The sequence below is a fragment of the Aedes aegypti genome, chromosome 3 (assembly GCF_002204515.2).
Source record: "Aedes aegypti strain LVP_AGWG chromosome 3, AaegL5.0 Primary Assembly, whole genome shotgun sequence".
NCBI lineage: Eukaryota > Metazoa > Arthropoda > Insecta > Diptera > Culicidae > Aedes > Aedes aegypti.
This window is the reverse complement of record NC_035109.1, coordinates 263308727-263334896: the sequence shown is the minus strand read 5'-3', so window position 1 is coordinate 263334896 and position 26170 is coordinate 263308727. Positions and strand designations below refer to the sequence as shown.

Here is a 26170-nt window from a genome sequence, read left to right as displayed (position 1 = left end):
TAGAAGAAAACTTCAATATTTATGCATGCTGTTTCAAAGAATTACAATTTATATTATTAAAACAAGTACTGACATACTAGCTTCCGATTGCACTTGATAGATCGCCAAAAGATTTATTCTGAATGGATATATTATTTTTCATATAATCGAAAGTCAGTATTCTGTTTTGGGGTAACTTTGATAATGGAGTATAAATTGAACAAAATGAATGAATTACGGAACATTTATAGGGCGTTGCATACCTCTAGGCGTTTAAAGCTATATGAAATTTCTGACTTAGATTACAAAAATGGTCCCAGTTTGTAAAAATGGATTTCACTAATAGATTTGCGGCCATATTCATGTTCTACTATAACTAGGCTGTCATGGATGAGAGACGAACTCATTATGACTTTATGATATAGTGATCTTAGAACCTATTGTTTGTAAGCGTTGCAAAAATGCTAAAATCTTGTAAATTTTCAATATTTGCATATAAATCCTAAATTGCACTTGATTCCAAATAGCTTTGACATGAAGTGTCATACTAACTCTCTTAACTTTTGCATTCGTTTTGCTTAACTGATTAACAGAAACTTCGTTATTTAGTTTAATATGTTGTGGGTGTCGCACTATCAAACTTACCCGCATTATCAAAGTTACCCCGTTTTACGGTATTTGTTTTCAAGTTTTAGCTCAAAAATGTTAGCCATCGGTTTCTCTGCACATTGATCGTTGGGAAACTATGGAACGTAACCGGTTCACATAGTTCTGTTTTAGGGTTTCTTCGAATGTAATTTGCTCCGGCTTGTCGGAACATGACACGACATTTTGATGGTGAAATTTAAGCACTTTTCTAGTTCCAAACCGGTGAAACCTGGCACTGAAAAAGTTTTCGTTGCTTGACCGAAAGAGTACATTTTTCTAAGTATAGTATAATTTGATAGCGCTTCAATATCTTAATTTTGTTTATAATATTTAATTGTTATAAATGATTAATGAAGATTTAAATCTGTAGACTCAATGACATTTCAGTTTACATAATGACAGCTCGTGCCGAGCAATGATTCAAAAGCGATTTCCATACTAACTTCAAATCAGTGTTGCGATGGATCTTCTTCGCGAAGGATGATCGACGAATCTTCGCGATCCAATATTCGCCAAAATTCATTTTGCATTTTTGCGTCACGAAGAGCATCGCAAAACGCGAATGGATGTAATACCGAAGATGCAAAATGAACACACCGACAAGTGGCTCGCGAAGCCTTCCCACTCGTAGGATTCATTTGTCCACACGCTGTTCATTCTCGTGATTCATTGCAAGGCTGCTTCTTCTCGCAAAGTCAAGCAAACACTCTGCTGGTTGCATGGTGTACTGAATACATGCAGCCCAACAAAAGCACGCTTGAAGTGCACAGCACGAGCGTGGCTGAGTGCTGCTGGCTATGGCTTGGAGCGCGACCGTTATTGAGCTAATTGCGCAACAATTTCCTGGTAATGTTTAGTTACAATAGCAGCATAAAATCTTTGGCATGTACACGAATCGCAAAATGTACTGATTTTGACATTTATTATTAGTGAGTTGTAAAAGTATAGCATCAAACTATAGAAACAAAAAATACTTTTGTAATTTAGTTGTTGAGTTTTATTGAATTTACCCAAATGTTGTTGAAAAAACATGAGAGGTCTGGAAGATTTCGATTGCAGGTTTTCTACCATTTAAATAAACCAAATTAATAATTCAATAAACGAAACGCATGACAAACACGTCTTTTATGGCGCACCAGCCTGTATGAAGATTTTTTTTTCTTTTTAAGGCACTCCGTGCTCGTGGTCACTACTGTGCCGCAATCAGTTAATCTGTATCTTCCTTACCGATACAGTTCTATTTTTAGCTAATCTATATTTACATCTGCTTTCACTCTCTTCTGCTTTTTTGCTCTCACACCGAGCAGGTAGGAGAGTGCTCTGCTGTTGGTCCAATCGATTTCCATAAGCCATAGTCCATTGCTCTTGCGGTGGTTCGTTTTGCCGTGTTCCTGAGTCGTTTTGAGGCTAGCTGCCATTCTGATACTGACGGAGGACGGATGTGCTCCCCTAAGCACGGTCCTCCGTGCGGCGTCTTCTGGTGACTGGACGGGTTATTTTTTTGGAGGGGCTGGGAATTGAATCCATGACCTTCCGCTTATGAAGCGAAAGCGTAACCTCAAGGCTACGGACCCCCCCCTGCCTGTATGAAGATGATCGAAGTGAATATTTTCCTGCTCTTCGCGAAGAGCAGGCAGCATGGATCGTACCGTTCACATTACCGAGCGATGGAAAGTCACCCGATGATAGCGTCGGGAGAAACAGCGATCCGAAAATGAAACACGAACGAATGAAGCGCCCGAACGGTTGTTCGTGATTATTCGCAGATTCTGTTTTGATGCCTACAAAAATTCATCGTGTCTCGCGTTTCCGATCGCTGTTCAGCAACATTGCTTCAAATGTGTTTTGAAAATAGTTCCAGGGCACGAAAACTTATGAAACTTTGGATTCTGGCTCAGTTTTTAACATAAAATCATGATATGTAAAAAACTTGATACCCCTAAACAAGCCAATTGAATAAATTGAATTCATTTTCCGATTTCAGTACAAATCTGACGGATTTTTATAACTATTTTATTTTTGTGAGTATTTTCGTGTAAGATAAACAAAAATGCAGCGTAACTTTACTGCCGTGAATCGCAAGTCAATCCCATCTGCATTTTTGTCGAAATTGAGTTGAGTTCAGTTTTCAACATATCTTCCAAAGCTCTTTCAGCTGCCCTAATGAGATAATAAGATTTGTTCAGTAGAAAGTAGGAAAACACAGCAAGTCCGATTGTCCCATAATGAAAACTAATCGCATATCAGTCCCACTACAGATTTCCGCACCTTGTAATATAAAAATGAACCGTGTTTTGATCATCTCTATATTTTTCTCAGAAAGATATCGAAGTAAAAAGCAAATTGTGAAAGTTTCATTTAGATTTGAACATGTTCCAATCCTCTAGAATTTTTTGAATATTCGTATGGAAAACAAGTTCAACAACTTTACACCCCATTTTCTCAATGCCTACTTTTCACAGATGGGACTGACTTGCGATTCACGGTAGTTTAGTAGCTGTCAAAATACGTTGCACCCAGAGTGGATTTAAATAAGAGTGGCGTCAATGTCAAAATTGGAACAGCGGCGAACTGTCAATTCCATATAAATCCGCGTTCCAATCGAGCAGGAGACCTGTCAAAGCTGGAACAAGACGTCACTCTTGTTTACAGGCACTCTAGTTGCACCTACATAACGATGAGAAGTTGTATTTGAACTTATGAGCCATTTTACGAAGCTGGTCAAATGACAGGAGACCTGGGACTTTTCAATCATCGTCGTCAGTTTTCGTGATGATGATGGTTGATAACTGTGCGCATCTCTAGCGTAAGTTTTCACACATGCGAAAACTTAAATGGAGAAAATATATTAAAATATTTCTGATCACAAAAATGCCTTTTTATGTGAAATATAGGTGAATAAGAGTTATCTGATACAATAACTAGGTGTAATGTTGCAGTAACGAACATTTTTGGATCTCTTTTTTGTCATTTTCTCCATGTCCTCGTTTGGTAAGATGAGGCGTTGTTAAAAATCACGCTGGATTTAATCCCAGGTCTCCTGTCAATGTATCATTGAAGGTAGTTTTTGTCAGTGCTCACCGCATCAAAACAAAGGCGCCACTGTATATAGGATTTTACATTGTGACAGCATTGCTGTTCTGTCAAACACACAAGGCTACGGTGGCGCTATCTATGATTTCCATAGCGACCATTTGGATTATTTTAATGATCCATTGACGCCGTTGCGGCGATAAGCTGTTCCAAAACGTCTCGTAAAATGGCTTATTGAACACCCTGTAAAAAGCACTCGCATATCAAGAGTAGATGTCAAACTGACTTTGACGTCTGAGCACCGTCGCATCGGAGTCTCCATATATAAAAAAATGTGCATGTGTATGTGCGTTTTGTGACGATTCGTTCTCCAAATGCATGAATCTGGAGCATTTTCACCGGCTGTTAGTCATCCCAACTAATGGGACGGATTCGCTAGATGGAAGGTAGTCGTGTTCTAAACAACGAACCTGTTGTGAAATAATTGATCACTGTTTAAAGTCGAGTGTTCGGAATTTGAAACAAAACGGTACATGATTTTGGACATTTTAATGAACAACCAACTGCTGGTAGATGAAATGCAGTATAAATTAGTGCATAACATTACATCGCTTGCTTTGATCGTGCTTCAAAATCAAATGAGAAAAAAATCTGCAAAAGATCCAAATAACCTACTGATTGCAGTGTTTCATCCGAACAAACGTAAACAAGTATCGAAAATTGTTATTTTATTTTTGCACATCGCTCAAAAGATTGACAATTCCAGGCTTAAGAAAAGAAATGTAAATAAATATTGAAAGGTTTGTTCTTCTTTCCGTGTATATTTTTCTAAAAATGCTTGTCATCTTCTGAAGTTTCATGCCTATAGGCTGTGATTGACCAACCCAAGTAACATTTCAGGTTTTGTCAAGTTGCTTAAGTTGAAGATACAATGAAGCAACATATTGAATTCCAAGAGTACAAATCTAATGAATTAAGGTGGAAATGCGTCAAAGCCAAACCAACCGTAGTACCAAGTAAAGTACCAAAAAACTGATCTTCCTGAAAATTTGAACGATTGGTCACGTGCTAGTGGTGAGCAATCGATCAAATGTTCTGCACGAATGGATGTCCAGTTCTCTAGATTCGTGCTCTTGAAAACTCGAGGTTTGGCTTTAATGCATTATTACCTTAAAAAGGGCTTCGCACTGATGAAAGATTTTATGAATAGAACAGAATCAAAACTTCTTTTTGCAAAAGATGGCGACACCACATTTGTAATAAAATCAATTTTCTAGTATGGAAAAAACGCCAGTTCTCAGCTGTTCCGTCCCACAGCGATATGAAATGAGGGTTGAAAAATTGAAATAATTATGCCCACTTTAATTTTTATTGTTCATCGCATAAAATGAGAATTTAATCGTTAGTTCAGCTGATTTTTACAAATCAACAACACAGCCATTTGTATTAGTTTTGTGTGTCGGTATGCAGTTGTCGCTACCGTATTCCTTGGTGACATCTATGGTGGGGAATTTGAAGTTTTATCATGCAATCAGCAGATGGTGATAAAGACTGTTATTTTTTTTGAGACAGTGTCTCTACCGTCAATCTGGCTACTGCACAGGTGATTTTGTTCTATTGATTGAATAACCAATGGAATCGAGGTGTAATTGTCGATATATATTCACCTTAAAACTACTAATAAGTTTATAAAACCACAATTTGAACCACCGAGTTCTGCAAGGCTTGAATTATCATCAATAGTCACTTGATAATTGGTTTGGTCAACTAGCATTCAATTGCCCCAACATGAAGACTTTCACATCAAACATATAACAACTGACATTTATTTATTCAATCGAATTATTTGCACCCAATGCGACTCATTACACATGGGTAAAAATCAATATACAATTAATTAATCTAATAAATACAACACCAACAAAAAGTGGGATAACCTGTGGTCTCATTTCTCGATACCTATCGCTTTTTCATCATTTCAACGTTCACCAACCAGGCATCGGAGAGCAAAGGCTGACATTATTAACTAGACGGTACGATGATGAGGTAATAGAACTCCCAGCAGATTTCATTAAGCTACCAGTTTTTGTTGCTTCCATGCTCGCTTGCATTTTTCTTTAGCACCATATAATAAATATAATAACTTATTTATCCCATCACGAACTGCACCAACCGCAGCTCGTGAATAAATGCTTTTTTTATTCAAAAGCAACACTGTTTAGTGATTGGGTTGACTATTTTTTTGTATTTTATTACACACATTATGACTCGTCTGCAGAGTCCACACGATCAACCCTCCCCAGAGATTGGATAGGTATCTCCCTACTTGGGGAGCGTCCATACATTACGTGGCATTCTTTATACCCAAGTAACCGAATAGCACTCTAATTTTCCCTGCGTGCTAGTTTAGTACTACTATACTACTGTGTTGGAGGTACGACTGTTATGTTGATGTTTGAGGTTATGGCTTTCAGTCTTAAATAAAACTCAAAAACGGATTTTTGCTTACATCCGACGTTTTGGACACATGTATTGTGCCTTTTTCAAGGATTAGCTGTGTTCCGTTTTATCATTTGCCCACAGCATAGGCAACATTTGTCCAACAGCATAAAACGAATTCCCCGTTCGGGTACTATACGGGAGTAGAAATCCGAAAACGATCTGGGTCGCAGAACTGAAAACGCAGTTGCCTGTTTTGGCGCCACTTTTACTCTTGAGAGTAAAAGTGGCGCCAAAACAGGCAACTGCGTTTTCAGTTCTGCGACCCGGATCGTTTTCGGATTTCTACTCCCGTATAGTACCCGAACGGGGAATTCGTTTTATGCTGTTGGACAAATGTTGCCTATGCTGTGGGCAAACGATAAAACGGAACACAGCTAATCCTTGAAAAAGGCACAATACATGTGTCCGAAACGTCGGATGTAAGCAAAAATCCGTTTTTGAGTTTTATTTAAGACTGAAAGCCATAACCTCAAACATATACTACTGTGAATTGGCGGTTACTTGAATAACCTTCGATACCTTTCTTTTACCGGTTTTGATTTCCTATACCTATCTAATATATAATTCGTGTTAAATTCAGTAACACCCTCCTTCAAAAGGCTACGTCCTATATGAACGCTCCCCATTAAGCGGCATGTGCTAATAGCTACTGCAACGTGCGCCGGCAATAGCCGGCTAGTTAGCTAATCACGTTCGCAATCGTTCGGAACATGGGGAAATAGAGCCGACCCCGCGGTGATGTCTTTCGTTGCACTTAATCCGATCGGTACTCATCGTAGTGCAGCTGTTTGGTTCGGTATAGCTTTATGACGGTAATCAGCACGATTAGCGCTACTAGCATTACCACCGAAATGATCACTGCCACCGAGAGCGTGAGAAACGATCGAGTCGATTCGGCGCCAGGCCGAAGGTCGATGGTGGAATTCGACGGCAGCATGATTCGGAACGAAATCGTTGACACCTCGGAGGGGAGCTCGTCCTGGTCGGATGTATCTTCGGTTGAGTTGTCGGCGGTATCGCGTTTAGAACGCACTGTTGCGCAATTTTCCTGGAAGATCGGAATACGAGAGAGACGAAAAAATAGTTCGATGATTAAATTGGACTGTATAGGGCGCAAACTTTAGACTTGATTATTATTTTGATGCAATTTTCTTAAGAGTCTTTTCTTAATGAAAGGTAAATTCTTTCCCGACGCAGCATGTCGTTTTTTCAAGCCAAAAAAAAATCACAAGTGTTGTATTTGTAAAAATTTATTCATTTCTTGAAGCTTGAAAAATTTGATTTTTACCACGATTATTTTTAGCGACGGGGTAAAACCGCCCACCCACGGTATAAAAGCGTAGCTATATCTTTTTAAATGCTTTAGAACTTTATTTGGTATAAATTAGAGGTAGTAGTGGTCGGTTTTACCCAGCTTCCGCAATTTTCACAATTAGAGCCTTATTTTGAAGTTTGACATTTACAATTGATAATTTGCTTCACTGAACATATTTCATGACGTTTATACTTGTGTAGTGACGATTTTGATGTCTCTTCTGTTATAGGGGAAGAGCACTAATTTTCGACCCATTCATACGATTTTGGTCTACTTTGTATGGAAATCCGAAAATTCGCACATAATTCTTGTAGATCGAAAATAAGTGCTTTTCCCCTATAAATGAATTATGTCCCGACAAACGATATTATACATTAGATTTGGGTAGTTGTTAAACTTCCAATCGGCTGGCCACGATTCATAATTGAAAACAAACATTAGATTTGTTTTTCTTTTTACTTTTTTGAACATGCTTTTAAATCAGCCCTTTCAATAAAACAGTCATCATTTTTCCTCCAACCGTAATATCTTGGCTGTCGTTTTTCGATTCAAATAATTAATAAAAGAACCATTCATTTGAACCAATAATCAAACTTGCTGAATTCTGTCTGATAAAAATGTCTTTGCAGAAAGTATTCGGAGAAATAGTACATTCGGGGAAATGATTTTCGTGAAAACATCCTTCGGAAAAATTTAATTCGGGGAAATGTCGGACAATCATTTATGACATTAAAAAAAGACACGGACACCGTCTTGAGCCATTTAGCCAATGGTTGAAGCGGGAATCGAACCCACACCCCATGGCACGATGCATTTACTGCCTGACGACACTAACATCTCGACTACGAGGCCCACAAAATATATTTCTACATGATATTGAACTTTGGGGATATTTTATGGGTTATAGGTCGTTCGGGGATTTGGAATCTGGTGTAATGAGAAAGAATATTTAGCATGATATCATTGAGAAATTCTGATAGAAGTTTGTGGGCATCTCTAGAAAATTTTAAAAAATGTCTGCAATAATTTGTAAAAAAATCTTTGCAGAAAATCTCGATGATTTTTTTTTCATCTTTATCGATGAGAATGGCTTTACTTCCCTTCCGAAGGAAGTCGTCACTGTAACCTTTTTGTCATAAGTAACTGTCTCGGAGACGGTTTGCGATCCCAGTTCCTCAGCGTGAGAGACGAGTGTTCTAACCACTACACCCGGTCAGTCCCCTATATTTCGGTGTTGATTCCATAGGCTCCAGAGTGTACTCAGGAGGAATTTCTCCGGTGGTTTCTAAAGGGATTCATTCAGGAATAAATATATGCGTTCTGACAGAAAATCTTCTAGAAACCCATCCATTCTTTTGAAATTGCTCCCAGGATTTATTAGGAAATTCTTAGAAGAATACTTCAAGAAATTTCTCCAGGATATTTTATTGCAGTCTAACGCTGATACCTCCACCAAGTTACACTGAAATTGCCCAGGAAATCCCGCTAGGAATTCTCCCAAATTTTTCTCCAGGATTTCTTCGGTAATTCGCCCATTAAACTCTTCACTTGTTACTCAAAAAGATCCTTAAAATATTTCTAAATTTTTCAGTAAAATTCACAAGGATTAATTCCAGGGTTAAAAAAAAACTACAGTTTCCACCAGGAAACAGTAAACCAAGTATTCAGGTTATTATTATAGTTATTTTTATACTAATTCCTCCAGTGAATCTTGCAGTCAGTGTCGTAAAAAATCAACCGAATGATCTCCGATCAGTGCGAAAACAAACAAAAACAAACTCCGCAAGCACGAAGCCAATCTGACTACGAGAGCGAATGCGACGAGAAAGAGAGTGGGTGCAACACACGCACACATTCAGTTTCACCCACTGTTGGTGTCATTTCAATATTCAATTTCACTTAGACTTAGAGGCACGGACATTGAGAATTGAGTATGAAAAAATACAAATGAATTTTATAAGAAAACGACAATGTGATGCTGCCAGTTAATGGATTATGATTGTCTTTTTAGAAAAAGTTCAACTTTAGCAACTTGCGGATGTTTTTGTGGGATATTCTGGTGGAAATGAATTTTTTCACAAGCGAAATTCAATTTGCTGCCACCGAATGTCAGTAGGTGTATGAGAATCAGTGTAGAAAAAGTAATTGAAAAACTGAATGCACATTCTATCAGATTTGTGCATGTATTGTCGAAAACAAATCACACAAAGAAGAAATCAACGATGATGGATCCTACTGAGGGTCAGCGTTGTTGACTGTATTTTGAAAAATGCAGACACTGCCTGCAGTATGTCTATTTAGAGTGAAGGAATCGTTGGAGAAAATCCTGAAGAATTACTTGCAGAAGCAATTTTTGATAGTATCACATTTTGTAGAGGTATTTTCACAGGATACCTTGAAGAAATTACTGGAGGAATCTCTAGAGGAGATCTGACAGGAATGACTTAAGGAATTTCAGTAGGAAGGAGTCTCTGAAAGAATTTCTGTATGAATAATTTCAAGAGCTTTCAGAGGAAACCTAGAATAAACATGAAAGAATATTCTAAAAGATAATGGAAGCAATAAAATTCCTGAAGGAATCCCTGAGAAAACCTAGGAGGAATTCTTGAAGGAATCTCTTGAGGAAAGAAATTACTAGAGGAATTTCTGGAGGAATCCCTGGATGAGTTCCTTGAGGGCCTGCCGGAAAAAATCTTGATAACTACCTGAAAGAACTCCTGGTGAAATCCCTGGAATAACTCCTGGGGGAATTTTCGTAGGGATTTTCGGATGAATTTCTGAAGAAAGCTTTGAAGGAATTCATGGAGAAATGCCCGAAGAAATCCCTGGAAGAATCTCTGAAGGTAAACCCTGGCGGAATACATGGAAAAACCTGGAGGGATCCCTTGAGGATTTTTTTTGGATTTGGAATCAGAACCGATGCCTAGAATCCGTGGTACAATGTTGCTCTTGGTTGACGGTTTTACGTCTTTTCATTCTTATTGGACTAAAATCATGATCTAGGTCATTAGGCCTTATGAGCAAATCGAAGAAATAGTAGCCTACAATAAAAGAAGGGAAACATTCTGCACTCTCAGTTGAGCTCGGCTAATTTTCAATCTTTTATCGAGATCCGCACTGCTCAGCGATCAGCAACAGAATTTTAATTGATGTCAGCAAAAAATCAGGTTTGTTTATAGCAGCACCTTTGGGTGCCGCTGACATCAAACGTCATTTTAGTTGAGATGTCAGCAAACGAAATTTAACCGAGATTTGCACAGCTGCGATCAGCATTCTGATTTAAGTGTGTAAGTTTTGAATGTTCCGGCATAATCACCCGTTCGACCTAATGACATGACACCGGCCAAATCCAATCTTTGGTTCATTATTATCTTGTAAATTGGAAGAAACTCATCAAAGTTGATCCGTCATTCCAAACTCGCGTACACATTTCTGAATAGGCAGTATCCATTTACAGTACTGACCTGATTTTGTCAGCCCCCGATTTTGTCTACCCCCGATTTTAAAAGACAATTTACACCGTCTTCAGCACATAGGCTGCACAGACTGAACGATCACTATAGGCAACGGCCAACACGAAACACCCAGTAGCCCAGCGATGAATTTTTCGTTTGACGAAAAGTTTTCACCGACTGGAGCGGGAATCGAACCCACAACCCGTGGCACAATACGTCTAGACGACTGACGCCGCTAACCGCAAGGCCACGAAGCCCATAAGTCAGCTTTTTGACCCGATTTTGTCAGCCTATTTAAAATTTTTCAAAAAATTGTTATCGTCATGTTTTACCACGTTTACATTACAATTGATGATGATGTTTGATGTCATCCACGCATGGTCGTAGCCAGCGGGGGCAATGGCAACGCCTTTTATTAAGTGTTAAAAATCGATATTACCAATATGAGGGACGGGGGAGCCCCTGATATAAAAAACTGGCTATTACCATGTCCATTGCCCTCTTAAAAGTCCATGTAACCATGTAATACGTCAAAATTTGAAAAACAGGAACAAAATAAAATGACCCGATTTTGTCAGGTTCCCCATTTTGTCAGCCTAAAATTCTTCGAGGGGCTGACAAAATCGGGTCCTTACTGTATTACGTAACGCTAAAATTGGAAATTTTTGACATCCTAATCCTCCGTAATGCTTTTTGTATGGAAATTTTCAAAATTTTGTATGTGTCATAACGCTCAAGACCACCCTCTCCCCCCTTCGAGCGTTACGTAATTTGTGGACGCCGCAATATGGTGTGTATCAGTGATGTCTTCTTTGACAATATCTTGGCGTAATGCCTGGACAAAAAATATGTGGTAAACTCTGAAAGAGTTCTCTAAGAAACGCCTAAAGGAAACTCTGGTGATGTCTCTGGATTAATCTCTGTGGTTATCCTTAGAGAATATTAGGTTGAAATCTCATAGAAATCCATAAGGAAAAGTTTTGAAGCAATTTCAGTGAAGTTCATGATTACTACACTATATGAGTTTAAACACCAATTATTTCCTGGAGAAGATTTCAATGAATTTTTTCTAGAAATTCCTAAATGAATCCGTAGAAAAATCTCTAACAAAATGTCTAGAAATATCATTGTAATTCCCAAGAAAACTTTCTAGAAATCCTTAAATTAGTTCGTGAAAAACTCTCTAAAATAATATCTAGAAAAATAATTGAAAAAGTTACTGGGTGAGTTCATAGAGGAGTATAAAATCAAAATATTCTTGAAAATCTTTGGATGAATTCCTGGAAAAGTTAACCTTCTTAAGAAATTTGTGGAAGATTCTTTGGACGAATTTCAAACGAATTATTGAAAGAATCTATCTTTATTGACGAGATTTTTAGCCTTAGGTTAGTTCATCTCGGGACCAACGGGCTTTACTTCCCTTCCGAGGGAAGCCGTTACTATGGGATTCGATCCCAGGTCCTCGGCGTAAGAGGCGTATGTTCTAACCCCTACACCAGGTCCGCCCGTACTCTACAGGAATCTCGGGAGCTATACCTGATTGGTTAGAAAATCTATTGCTTGAAGGTATGAATAAAAATATTTGGGAAAATCTTGAGAAAATTCATAAAAAAGTCAAAAATGAATGAACTTAAGAAGACATTTCTGGAAGAGTCTTAGGAGGATTTTTTTTATAACTCCCTGGTTAAATCTCTAGTATAATTTGTGGATATATTTCTGGTTTTAGGTTAAAATGCTTTGAAGCCAAACCTTAAATTTCAAAAGCATAAATCTAAAGAACCAGACAACTGTTTGTGCTGAAAATTTAACTCACTCGTCACTCGCTGGTGGTGACCAATCGTACTCTAGATTTGTGCTCTTGAAAATTCGAGGTTTGGCTTCGATGCATTTACTAGGGACGTCCTTGAACAAATTCCTGGATAGATTTGCTAGAGTAATTCTTGGAAGTATCCTAAGAAAAATCCTGGTTTATTTCTTTTAAGTATTGTGAACAAACAATTCGCATGGGCATCTGTGCAAGAATCACTAAACAAATTCCTGATGGAAACCCATTAAAGTTCATCAGACCATTTTTGAGGAAACCCGTCTCGAGAGTACTTGCTTAGTAAAAATTACTGGCTTAGTTCCTAAAAAATCCTAAACAAAAACCTAGGAGGCATTCACCCATGGTAAAATCATTGGAATTTCTGGAAAAAACTCTAAAGAAATGCATCCGGTTTCAATTCCTGGAAGTATTCTAAATTTTAGAACAATATGAGGAGAAATTAATAAAAAATCATTTAAGGTGATTATAGAACGAAGCCACACCTAAAATTTTCAAGAGCACAAGACTTGAGAACCAAACAGCGCTTCGCGTTGAAAATTTATCCCATTGGTCACCACCAGCAAGCAAGTAATTTGATCGATTTTCAATGCTAACTGTTGTCAGATTCTCCAGTATTGTGCACTTGAAAATTCGAAGTTTGGCTTCGTTTTATAATCACCTTAAATGACTTCTTGAGAATATCTTTAATACTTAGCTACAAAAGGTTGTCCTTTTCCATAGTAAATTATATACAAACTTAATTTAGAAAGTTTTGCTCTCCAAAGTTTTAAATGAAGTAATTTGGCTGAGCACACGCCAGTGCTTAGCTAAATTACTTCCTGATCATTTAAAACTTTAGAGAGCAAAACTTTCTAAATTTGTATCAATTTAGTGGACACCTTGAATTATCCAATTTCTGATTCGTACTCTGAGGAACTATTCAGTCAAGTATGTAGAACTATTCCATCCGTATCAGCAAAGTTTTAATAATATACAAAAATGACATAAGAACTCAACGTACCACAGCGCACTCCCTCCGATCAACGCAGCCCACTATTCGTACTCGCATAACCATTTCGTCACCGCTTCGCATTCCCTGGAACATCGCAGCCCGGAAGTTCAACCTATAGCTGAGTGGCGATTCCGCCACAGGTGCCACTGAGCTGATTGCTCTCATCGTAGGATTCAGACAGCCATTCGTCGTCACAACGGTTGCCGAGTTGAGCACACTTCCGGCTGAAGTCTGTCGCTGCATAACGACTTCGGACAGCCGCGTGAAGTTCCAACCTGTAATATGGAGTTCTCTTATTCACCATAACTGATCGGTTCACTTGTATCAACTCACCATCTCCGCTACGGACTTGCGTACGCAGCATCAGTTCCTCTCCTAAAACTACCGAGCCACCTGGTTCGAGTGCTCGGGTGAATCCGTTCCCGTTGTCAGATCTTCGGAAAAGCCCCAGCTGTGTACGAAAGGGCCGCTGGGTTCCTCCGTACGCAAACGTTCCGGATGCGCTTCGTTCCTGCACATCATTGTTCACACCAAGTCGAACGGAATGCGTTTTCGCTACGACACGTTGCTGTATTTTGCACTGTAGGGTGAGAATTGAATCGGCGGCCGTACGCATTCCCGCAATTTGAGGAAATCTTAACCGTAAGCACAATTCCCGGGAATTGACACCGCACTGTTGAACGCCGCATCTTGCGAAATTGTTCGATTCAATGTCCACCAGGAGTCTATTTTGGGCTACCCGAACATCACAACCGTTTAGGTCACTGTCACTAGTAACGTCTACAAGAGGAACACTTTCAATAGCACTTTGTATGGTGAGGGACGATCTGAAGAAACCCCCAATGTTGTCCAGACAGGTCAGATCGTTCAGCTGCAGTCTTATAGGTCGAGAACCGCCCGGAACTTCATCTCGCAATGCTCTTCCGAGTGGCGGGATGTAAGCATTAGCAGGCCGGTCGTAGTTGTACCCGGTATCCGTTGACGGATTGGAGAAACCTTCATCCGCAAATGGAGGTATTGGTGAACTCGGAGGATTGTACTGGTAACCAGACTCGGTTGTAACAATGATGATTTCATCACGTTGCGGAGGTAACTGTGGTGGTGGCAAGTAGTCATTGACTGGTGGATCGGCGAATTGAGTATCATCCGGGGTTCCAGAATCTTCTTCTGGAGGCAGGTATTGGTTATCCACCGATGGGTATTCGTCCGAGAGAGGAGGTCTCTGTGCTGGTGGCTGCGGTTCATCCGCAAAAGGTGGCTCCGGTGGTATATACTCATTAGTTGGTGGATTGTAGAAATATCCTTGGAAGTCTCGCTGTGGAGTTATTGTAGTTCGTGTCGGTTGACGATTTATGATAACTTCTGGCAGAAGTGTGGTAGAGTACCCATTCTTGTACTCGGAATCCTTTCGAGGGGGAACCAATGCTCGAGTGATACTTTTGCTAGTGAAAACGTCACTACGCGTCGATTGTACCGTGAACAGAGCAATAATTAAAACTTTTCCGATCATTGTGCGACAGTAGAGCTCGTTAGCTCATTTCCGACCCGAATCTTTCACAAAACTAAGAGTTCAATTTCAAACGTTCCCACTTTTATAACCATCGCTGACTGGATATTGCATTGCTGGGCATATCGAAAATCTGCATATAACCGACGGCAATGATCACGCAGTGACAATTTCCTAAAGTTATTTCGAAACATATTAATACTGTTGCAGCACTCAGGAGCGAGTACGCGAAAACAACATTTAAATTTTGGAAAGACCTCATGCACGCTCAACCGCCGAGGAGAGCTTCCCTCCGGCCGCCTTCACAAAGAACGCCAGCATTCAACAACTCCGGTGGACAAATTAAGTCACATTACTCACTTTCCGTAACAATGCCAATCGTGATTGGCAGCTTGTTCCAGATATCCCTTGCTACTACTCCTTCCGCTGCAGCACGCTATAACTAAATCAATTTTTGCTTTCTTTGGTTCAAAGCGCGGCGCCAAGCTGCACGACTCTGCCCATCGAACCAGTCGGCCTTCATATTTCCGCGCAGAGTACGTAGACGGGCGCTTCATAGTGAAATGACGAAAGCCATCAACTGTTGAATACAATTTTGCGGTGAAACCTGGTTGCGTGTCGTTTTGGAAGATTCCCCGGACACCTTCCGTAAATTTGGGAGACAGTGAATCACCCTTTGAAGCGAAGTCGTGACATTTAGCGTGAATTTGGTCATGTACACTAAAATCTTGCTGTTGAAAGAGTACGCTTCCAGCAGCTGGGAGAAGCAGTCAATCAACGGTAAGTGTGGTCATTGAGAGGACGCTTTCAGTTTCGTTTATTTTTCATGCGTGCGGAGAGAGTGTGTAGGCTTTACAGCAAGCATCAATGATCAGGCAGCGTAATTAAACCCCAAATTGAAAAATATCTAATATCTATTTTTGGGGATAGTTGTTGGAGATGCTATTTGTTTTTTTTATGTGCCAACAACGTTTGCCCGAGTCATTTGGTGTTGATTGATAAGTTTGATTTTTTTTTTTTCAAATTTTTGTAAGGGTCGTAACGTTTGAGCTTACCCACTCTCCCTCTTCGAACGTTAAGTAAATTGTGGATGCAGCTAAATTTAATGTTTAATTATTGCTTGTCTTCGTTAAAAATGTGTAATTCCTAAAAACTACTATAAGTAAAACATCTACTAGATGGAAACTACGTAGATGATGGGGCCATTGAGAATTGTTTATAAAAAAGTAATAGTCACACATTCTCCTATATTGAGTGCGGTTTCCATCTAAGTTGATCAATAACGTCAATAACCCATGGTTCATCCATATAAATGAAGGATCGTGATTTATATGGTTCGAGAATCTACCAATCATATTTCGTCTCCATTATAAGGTCGTTTTCACGGTTGATCCATATTTTTGGTCCAATTGTATAGGGTCGATGTACCAATAGCCGCATAGCTAAGAACAAAAATTCGCATAAAATCGAAACATAACGCTATCGTCATTATTTTTTCATCACCTGAAAGCTTTTTATCTTGGTTTTGTGGGAAAAATATGAAAACTACGAACACTCAAATGTTTGCATTTATTATCGCGTGTGCTACTATAGGAATACATGTGCCTATAGTAGCACTATTTCTAATTTCTGTTCCTATAGTAGCACTAGCATCTCGGCGTTGGCAAAATACTTATCAAAACCGTATGTTTACAAAACTTTTATATTTTCCTACAAAATGTGGATCAAAAGCTTTCATTTGATGTAAAAAAAGTTCTTAATTCATCAATTATTTTGTAAAATAAAAAATAGTTTCTCTCAGTAGTGCTACTATAGGAACAATAGGTTTACTATAGGCGCAAGGGAGCTCAAATTTTAAGCAAAACTATTTATTTAGATCATTTTTTGAACAAAATCAAGCTGTGTATCAATGGTACTTAGGTAAATAGCTCCTGACCTCCATGTCAAAAAATGTTTTGAAAAGGTTTATAGCAAAACGGCCGTAAAAAGCCACTAGTGCGACTATAGGGGACTGTCCATTAAGGGAACACCGACCCTAACAGTTCTAAAAAAATAGACCATTAAAAATAGATAAAATTTCATCCGTTTCCATCGCAGTTTGATCTTAATTCAATTTCAAACAAATTTGTCATTCATTTAACATCAGCTCTCATGCCTGATGATGGAGCAAATCAAAAGAAAATTTGCAGGAATGTTTTGTTTTCCTACCATATTAACAAAAACTAGAAATAGTATATATAAACCATATCAAAGTAAAAATTTATCCAAGGTACATAATGTCAGGGAATTTCTAAAGAGTCATTATGCTGGCAATAGTTCAGACATTTTTTTTTTCGAAAACTCGTCCAGAGAAAGTAGTTACTCCTTCAATGATTTCTTCCAGAAAATCATCAAGAAATCTGTCAGATATTTTTCAGGAATTCTTCCAATGACACCTCCAGAGAATCCTCTAAAACTCATCAACAGATTGCTCGTGAGATTCTTACGAGAATTCTCATAGGGAATCCAGGATTCCACCAAGGATTCCTTCTTCTATTTCTCCAACAAATACCTCATGTTGTTTACAGAAACTCCTCCAAGGATTTCGTATCGGAAAATTCCACCACGAAATAATTCAGAAATTATTTTCAAAAAGTCTTTTAAGCATTTCAGAAGTTTCTTCAAAGATTTCACCTAGACATAGTTCATACATTTTCCTGAAATTTCTTTAAGGATTCATCCAGAAATTTTTCCAAGGACTCCATCTGGAATTTCTCCGGAGTTCTACCAGGGATACCTCCAGAAATTTGTTATACAAAGAACTCTTTTAATGATTCCTCATGAGAATCCTGTTGAGATTTTTCAAGGAGTTTGTCCATCGATTCCCTCCAGAATTTCTCCAGAAGTTTCTTCAAAGATTTCAGCAAGAAATAATTCATATATTTTACACATATTCCTCCAAGGATACATGCAGAGACTTCTCTATAAATTGATCCACAGATTCAATCAGGATTTTTTTTCCGAGTATTCCCATAGGGATTCCTCCACACGAGTAGAAATCAAAAACAAGATTATGACTCATGATATCATGATTCCAGCGTGTTTTCGTCTTATGAAAATACACCATGATTTGGACTCATGATATCATGAGTCAGATTGCCGTAACGCAACACACGCGTTAGGTTTTTGTAGCTGATTGCTCGGAATCATGATTCAAATGCCAAAAATGCTGAGTCCGTTTATGATCGACAAAATAAAAAAAAAAGTTAAAAATAGCATGCAATGAGATTCGAGCCAAGAACCTTCTGATTGTGAGCCACGTACTCTACAACTCAACCGCTTCGTCATCTTGAATTAAGAGTGATCGATACGAATGTGATGAAGCAAAGTGCGCCGCTTAGTGTTTTCACACTGGATGTTACGCTTATGAGAAATCGTGATTATGACTCCAGGAACCATGATTTGTGATCCTGATATTATGACCTGACCAATTTATGAATTTCATGATTTTTAAATCATGGTGTGGGGATCAGACTTTTATCCGTGCAGGGCTCTAGCAAGGATTCTTAATTCTGCAACTACTCCAGAAATTCCTCTAGAAAATCCTTCAGGGAGTTCCCAAGGTATTTCCCTATATCCCCTATTTCAGTATAAGTATGTGTGCTTCGTAGCCGTGCGATTAGTGTCACCAGGCATTTAGTCGCATCGTGCTAGGGAGTGTGGGTTCGATTCCCGCCTCAGGCCGGTAAACTTTTCGTGAGGACTTTTTTTCCGACTGTGCCACTGGGCGTTGCATGCTACCCAGACAACCAGAAGTCACATAACAGTTAACGAACAAAGTCGTTTAATAGTACAAATTGCATCACACCCGCACTACATGGTGTGCGAAATCGTTTGACCGACGAGTTTCCTCGCATAAAACGCTTTTTTATGGGTTCATATGTACATTACGTTTCGTCCCGCATACACATACAAAGTAAGTCAGATCAATCCGTAGCAGCTGTCAAATCAACTTTATTGTTACAAATTAAGTCGTATAAGAGTACAGATTAGTTCGCAATAAAATTTACACACTCACATTGCATACTACTTTTCATCATATAAAATATGCACGTATATCGCCTCCACTTTTGTACGCATAAAACCTTTTCGCGACATCTTATACGTGAAACTTTGCGCATATAAGAATCGCATAACGCAAAAGGTGATTTCGTTATATGTACATTCTGGTTGTGTGGGTAGTCCGTTGTCTAGTGTGGTGCTTTCTTCAAAGGGCATAAATGCCCACTGGAAGCATTAACGTGTCAGTGTCTTCTTTAAAGTATAAGTTCGGGAACTACAACAGAAATTTTCCCAGCAAATTCTTCATGGATTCCTTCAGAAATTACACCAGCAATTTCTTCCATTGATCGGTATGCCAAAGTTAGAGTTTTAAAGAAAAACAAAGAATCAGTAAAAATACAAGGTATAAGTTGGATGGAATATACTACTTTAAGCATCAAATGGTAAAAGAAAATGAAAAATCGGTTTGTTCATTATAAACTTATGATTTTTTTTGGCAATTACTTAAAGGAAGCCCCTTATTACTGTTTTCCCTAGCTACGGCCGTGTTGAGTACTTTTCTTTTGAAGCTCTACACTAAATATGCCGAATCGTGAAACAAAATCAAAAATTGTTCGTGAAGCGGCACTGAAATATATTTTTTATAGGTTTGGTAAACATTTCAAATAGTAGCCCCCCATTCTTAATTTGCCTTGCTACGACTCTGTTTGATATTTTTCCCTGAAATGTTGGCTTTGAATGTTTCCAAAGGTGAAATAAAATTATAATATTTTTGTCTAATGACTGATATATGAGCTCTGAACCATTGTAACACTCTTTTTTATGATGACATATGTTCACGACCCTCTTAAGACTCTGTTTCCTTGCTCTGATTATGTAGAATATTCCTATTTATCAGTTGAAGAGTTAAGCTTTATGACTGTGAAAGAAAATTTGAAATCGAATGACTAGTTTTAGAGTTATGGCTCTTCAAAAATCTGTGTAACGCTAAGTTTTTGTACCGTTTCCTGACAATTAATCCAATACTATCTTGGAAAGTATTCAAACATAATTCGGGGCATAAATCTCACAGAAAATTGGATACAGTTGAGCAGTACGTTAACACTAACATAATCCTAATCAGGAATAGGATTCCACATCTTGGACAGGATTGTTACAGGATCTTTAACAAGATACATACAGGAAATCTTTGACAAAATATTCACATGATCCGTCCTTGGTGTTATTGTGACAGAAAACTAGAAATATCTCTGAGCCGCATTTCTTTTAAAATCCTGGTTGGCCTTCTCATATAACTTTGCTCACAATTAACAAAAATCTCATTCAAGATTCTCATGGAACCATAGATGATGGAATCACAGAATCCTGGTCCCAAAGAAATTGTCAAAATATTTTCTTAAACTTTCTCAAAACAATGTTCTGCACTGACCGACAACCATTTGACCTTACTGTGATTTTGGAATGAAAATGAAACAAACTCCTTTTCCGTTCACTTTAGAAAATTTTCATGAACCAATTGCTATAATACAATTTTTTTCCCTATAAATCCCATTGATAAATTTACTTGTGGTTTGATTCGATGAATTTTGGCAAATATTTTGAAGTCTCAGCAGTCTCAGAAATATATAAAAAAATTCAACATTGTACCGAAAAAAATCTTTAAGGACAAATAGTATACTATTATATAATAATATCATCCAAACAAGGATTTTCATTTTTTGTCATATTAACATTTCACAAATCTCACAGTAAGTTGCTTGTTAAGTGCTTGGCTTCTAGCACTAGGCACACATTGATTTGTGATAAATTTCACCGGAAAAGTACGCTCGGATCACAAGTGGTGCAACCAACGACAAAAATACTCATAATCTATCGAGAAGTGTTTGGAATCCAAACTCTGGATTATTAGCAGTGTATGAATCCTGAGAAAATTGAGAGAACCCTCACTTACCGCTCTCTGTATCAATCAGTATTATATGCAGCACATTATTAGAGCCTACTACAACTCTGATAAGATCGGGCGGATAGCAGCGCATGATGAAACCCCTCTAAACAAGCTCCAAACCTGGGGGACACTATTGCTATCGGATGTTCAGGGATTGTTTATTGTGCCAGTAAAATAAAACACCTACCGCCAGTGGTAGAAAAGCGAGATATATTTTTTTAAATTTCTTTATTAGTATCATTTCAAGCATTATATTAATTTCTTATATCTAGGTGTTCTGTGTTATTAGACAACAAAGCGAGGTAAATGAATTTTATCATCACACATTCGTCTTCAATTCTCCATACCATCATGTAGAATAAAATTATTCCTGAAGCGTAACCTCTTAGCAAGAGAAATAAGATCATAAAGGTGAAAAATCCGATCCGACACGTAAGGGAAAACTTAGCTTTTGCTGTTCTGGTATTATTATTATGTCACTCTTTTTTTGTTATTACCTAGTTCTATAGGTATGTCATAAAATAAATGAGCTGTAAACAAACTTGTGATTGTTACAAATAAGGCTATAAATTTCTGAGAGGTCAACTTTTTACTTTCAAGTGACTTATTGTTCTGTCCGTCACTGTAAACGGCTGATTGGACAATGCTCGCTCAGTGATTTTTATTGCAACCAGATCGCAGTAGATATATGCGCCCTTATGAAACCTTATTAATCACTGACATGACGTTCTCGCAGATACACAGTGCAAAACTAATCCAATCAAAATTCTTTTCATTTCAATTTTCCCTCGAGGTTTAGCTTCAAACATTCATTGAACTGGTACAGTATGGCAATGAACCAAGCAAGTGAACTCCAGTTATGCTCAATGTTGAGCAACGCTAACTTCTGTCGTAATTGTACTTAATATGACCCTTCAGCAGCAAAAAAAGCTACGAGCTAGCCCTACTTCAGTCACGAGAATGGTGCCACCGTTTAGCAGCGCAAACCGTGAATCAAACGTGTTACCCATCGTAACTAGACCGCTTAATCCGCACTGGTCTTCTGTTTCACAGGCGATTAGGGGCAATTTTCACAAAATGTGTTAATAACTCCATATAACTGCCTGTAATCAAATTAAATAATTATAGTTCGATAGGTTTTATGGCTTTTTAAAGACCGAATTAAAATCTCTATTATAAAGTGCGAAAAAAACTTGAGCACCAGCAGCGTTCCAACTAGCACCCTTCGGTTGATGATTGATCTCGCACCTCGCAGTCAGCAATGGCCATGCCATCAGCCGATAGCAACAACGCGAGGATAGGGTTTCAATGCTAGTAATGGACCCCTTAGTAGCTGAAATTCATTCTATACGCTTTTCCGCAATGATATCTCAGACGCATATACGTTTTGTGGAGTCTAACAACAAATTCAATGTCTTTACTTCATAGTACGTCTATGAAACATACAAAATCATTCGATTTTTCCAGCGAAATATGCATTTGAAAAACTGTTGTCCGAATGCCTATTATGGACCCTCCTGGGGTCCATAATAGGATTGTTTACAAATTTGACGTTGCGTATTATGGACCCTCCATTTGATTCCCATGTAATCCGGCTCGCTGCCGACGAGCCTATTATGGACCCACCTGGAAATGCGTATTATGGACCCTCTTGTGTGGTTTCATTTACAAAACTGTTCAAATATCTGTATTTATGCGTCTCAAACCAAATATTTTGCCTGAAACTGCTGACTAACAATGTAATCGAAGTTCCCCCGGTGGATTTTCATAGGAATAAAGTTGCTTTGAGTGTTAATTTTATGTTTTTCTGTAGGGGGTCCATAATACGCAAAGGGTCCATAACCGGCATCGACTCCCTAGTTTCTGAACCGCCAGAGACAGTTGACGACCGTCCAATCAGCACATCCCGATCAGAAAAGCATAATAAAATTAAAACACAGACGTCTGTTGATATTTATATTAACGTTTGTATTATTCAGATGTGCTTATACAAAACACGTGTATAATTTTTATCTTATTTTCATAGTAAGAATAAAACAAGTTGTACCGTAATTTCGGGTGAAATTGATCATTTTTCACGGTTTTTCTGGTCTGTTTTCTATAATGTTAACAATGCCAAACAAATAAATGCAGGAAAACAAGTACAAAGGTGAACCTCATCGATTCATGTACCGAAATTTTCTAACAAATGTCATTTTAGTGTTAACAAATATATCTAAAATAAAAAATCAGGGAATCTTATTTCGGGGTGAAATTGATCACTTGTCAATGCCATTATTGTTAGTTTTCAAAACAACTCTATATGATAAATTTGAGCTCCCTGAATCCGAATATGCTTGTCAAATTCTTAACAATGCAATATTTATATAAATAATGAATAGTCAAATTTCAAGAATTACACGGAAAACGCCTAAATGTATGCAATTTCCTAAGGAATTTAATGATATCTAACGGAAATTTTATTTTTTTTCTACCATATGAGCTAATTGGTACGAGTTTTGGCGATGAAATCTGGTTTGGGGATATATCTCAAGCATCTTCACAAACTTTCAGGTTTATACCATGTTCAAATCCTTGCTTAGAAAAAGAAGTTCATAGGTGTTTGTCAATACTGCAACGTGCATGATTTTGAAATTTTACATTATTTTCATAGTAATAAACATTCTTTAATGCAAAAAACTTCACAACACACAATGCGACAATAGTTACGACAAACAACGTTCATTTACTGCAGCTTACATTGATATTTGTACTCCATTACGCATAAATAAAATCGTGTGATACAATGATCAATTTCACCCTTCTGATCAATTACACCCGATTTTACGGTAATTGATTTTTGACTAGTGGTCCCGGCAAACTTCGTATTGTATATTTTGTTATAATATTTGCTATTCCAACACCAGGCAGAATTCGTTCTCAAAGCACGATCGAAGCAAGCAAAGAAAAACAATCCATCTACATCGGTTTATGATCGGCAATGTTACGCAAGTTGTAACAAGCTTGATAAATAACAGCAACGAATGAGAGCCCCGAAGAGATAACGATGGTAAGACCCATATTATTGCTTATTTACCATTGGATAGATGTTTTATTCTACTGCTATGATAACACTGTGGAACACGATTTTGTCTCAAGCATCAAAATACCGCTATGAACTTAATTAAGGATTGCTGAATCCATTGTCATTTTCAGAAATATCACAGCACGTCTAGTTTTTGAGATATTAGTTGTTGAAAATGCTAAATTTGACTATTTCAGCCCACTTGCATGCAAGTTTGCCAGCTTGTATGGCAATTTATTTGCTTAATTTGCCTCAGAATTCAAACTTCATGTGTATAACAACATTTATGAAGAAAGTTCATAGCACTTCCGATGCTCAAAAGTTATTTTTTGTCGGTTTAGAAAAGTATTGTATTTTGCCATATAAGAGAAACAAAGAATTTTATATGGAGACTTTAAGCATATTGAAAAAATCGATTTAATCTAAATTTAACCGTACAATTTCAACCAAATAATATCTGAAATGAAAGTTAAAGTCCTATTTTGCATGCTTGGTGGATTAGATCCCAAAAAAGTTTGATAAATCATTGTTTATTTTTTTATGTAAACATCAATGAAACCAGTGTTTTATGCAACTTTGGCGACCTGTATCTAAAAATTGTGACGTGCTGGAACATTTCTGAGAACGGCATCAGATTCAGCAGCCCCAAATCTACTAGAGACACGTAATTTGATCCTTGAGACACGCAAAAATGACATTTTTTTACGCTGTGTAAACAATCTCCGAACTGATAGATATAGTGCCCCCAAAGTTTGGAGTTTGTTTGGATGGATTTTATCATTCACTGATATCTCTCCGATATAATCAGAGCTGTAGCAGAAAATGATAAACAGGCTCTCATGATATGTTGTGCATCGTGATTGTTTTAGAGAGAGATTGGGTGATATGAATAAAAACTTTGAACTTTACTACATGTAGCATCTACTCAAAAACAAAATCCACAAAGTTTACTACACTTTTGGTATGAATAAAAAACTTTTCGAACATGTAGCACTTACTACTTTCGAACCTGAGCAGTGACTGAAGCTGCACGTTAAGAAATTTCCATTCAGAGTGCAGACTGATTCTGCACGTAAAGAACAATCTATTCAGAGTGACGCTTAAAATTAATACAATCATGAATATGAAGGAAATGCATGGAATCTAATCGATTACGCGACAATTTGCACAAAATCATGAAGGTGCTGTAATTTGGCAAGATTTGTAGTGTAATTTTGCGATTAGTCTGGTATTCTCTTTATGTCTATGATTTTATGATGATGGTACATCAAAGAATTTTCTGAGTGGTTTTCGATCTTCGCCAACGCCAGTGATTGATGTTTTTTTATATTAGCTTAACATCTATGAAGAGATCTTGAGGCTACAGCTATCAAATTAGGAATAACATATTTTCTAGCACCAGTACTGAGATTCTGGTGAAATGGCGGTAGAATTTTGATGCTCCCCGTGTGTTTTCTTAACAGCATGTTAAATTCCGCAAGTTCTAAGTGTTTCTGTGATATTCTCGTTATTTTGGTGGGCTTTCTGATAGTATCCTTGGAATTTCTAGAACTTAGAATGTAGAGATTTATATGGGAATTGTAGTGATTCCATTGATAGTCGTTAGAATTCAATGCGGATTTATCCTAAAACACCAGGGTTCCCTTCAAAATTATTAAAATTCTTATCGATTTCACAAAAAATCCCATTGAAATCTATAATATATTTACCGACATACTAAAGCTAAGTATGCTGTTCCGCTCAAGAAAAGTAAAAAATTTTGCGGAAGAAATGGTCCAGAAATTTTCTACAGTGAGCTCCATTTGAAATGACATTTCTTTTCAACTGCGTACTGCGATCAAAGAAAAATGCGTTTCTTGACCATT

General features: G+C 37.8%; 2 protein-coding genes across 21 annotated transcripts in view; both read right to left on the bottom strand.

The window, feature by feature from the left end:
• Positions 1 to 26170, bottom strand: part of LOC5571124 (bcl-2-related ovarian killer protein) — a 151957-nt gene that overhangs the window by 53701 nt on the left and 72086 nt on the right. The window lies entirely within an intron of this gene.
• Positions 6585 to 16796, bottom strand: LOC110679710. Its single transcript, XM_021855340.1, has 3 exons — positions 14082 to 16796; positions 13758 to 14023; positions 6585 to 7210 (listed from the first exon to the last, which is right to left on the bottom strand). The coding sequence occupies exons 1-3, from the start codon at positions 15256 to 15258 to the stop codon at positions 6917 to 6919; spliced, it is 1737 nt and encodes a 578-aa protein (XP_021711032.1). The 5' UTR covers positions 15259 to 16796; the 3' UTR covers positions 6585 to 6916.

Coding starts and splice junctions, on each gene's coding strand:
- LOC110679710 (XM_021855340.1), bottom strand. CDS start 15,258: ATGATCGGAAAAGTTTTAATTATTGCTCTGTTCACGGTACAATCGACG. Junction 14,024..14,081: donor GCAAGTCCGTAGCGGAGATG/GTGAGTTGATAC, acceptor TCCATATTACAG/GTTGGAACTTCACGCGGCTG. Junction 7,211..13,757: donor ATCGGAGGGAGTGCGCTGTG/GTACGTTGAGTT, acceptor CCGATCTTCCAG/GAAAATTGCGCAACAGTGCG.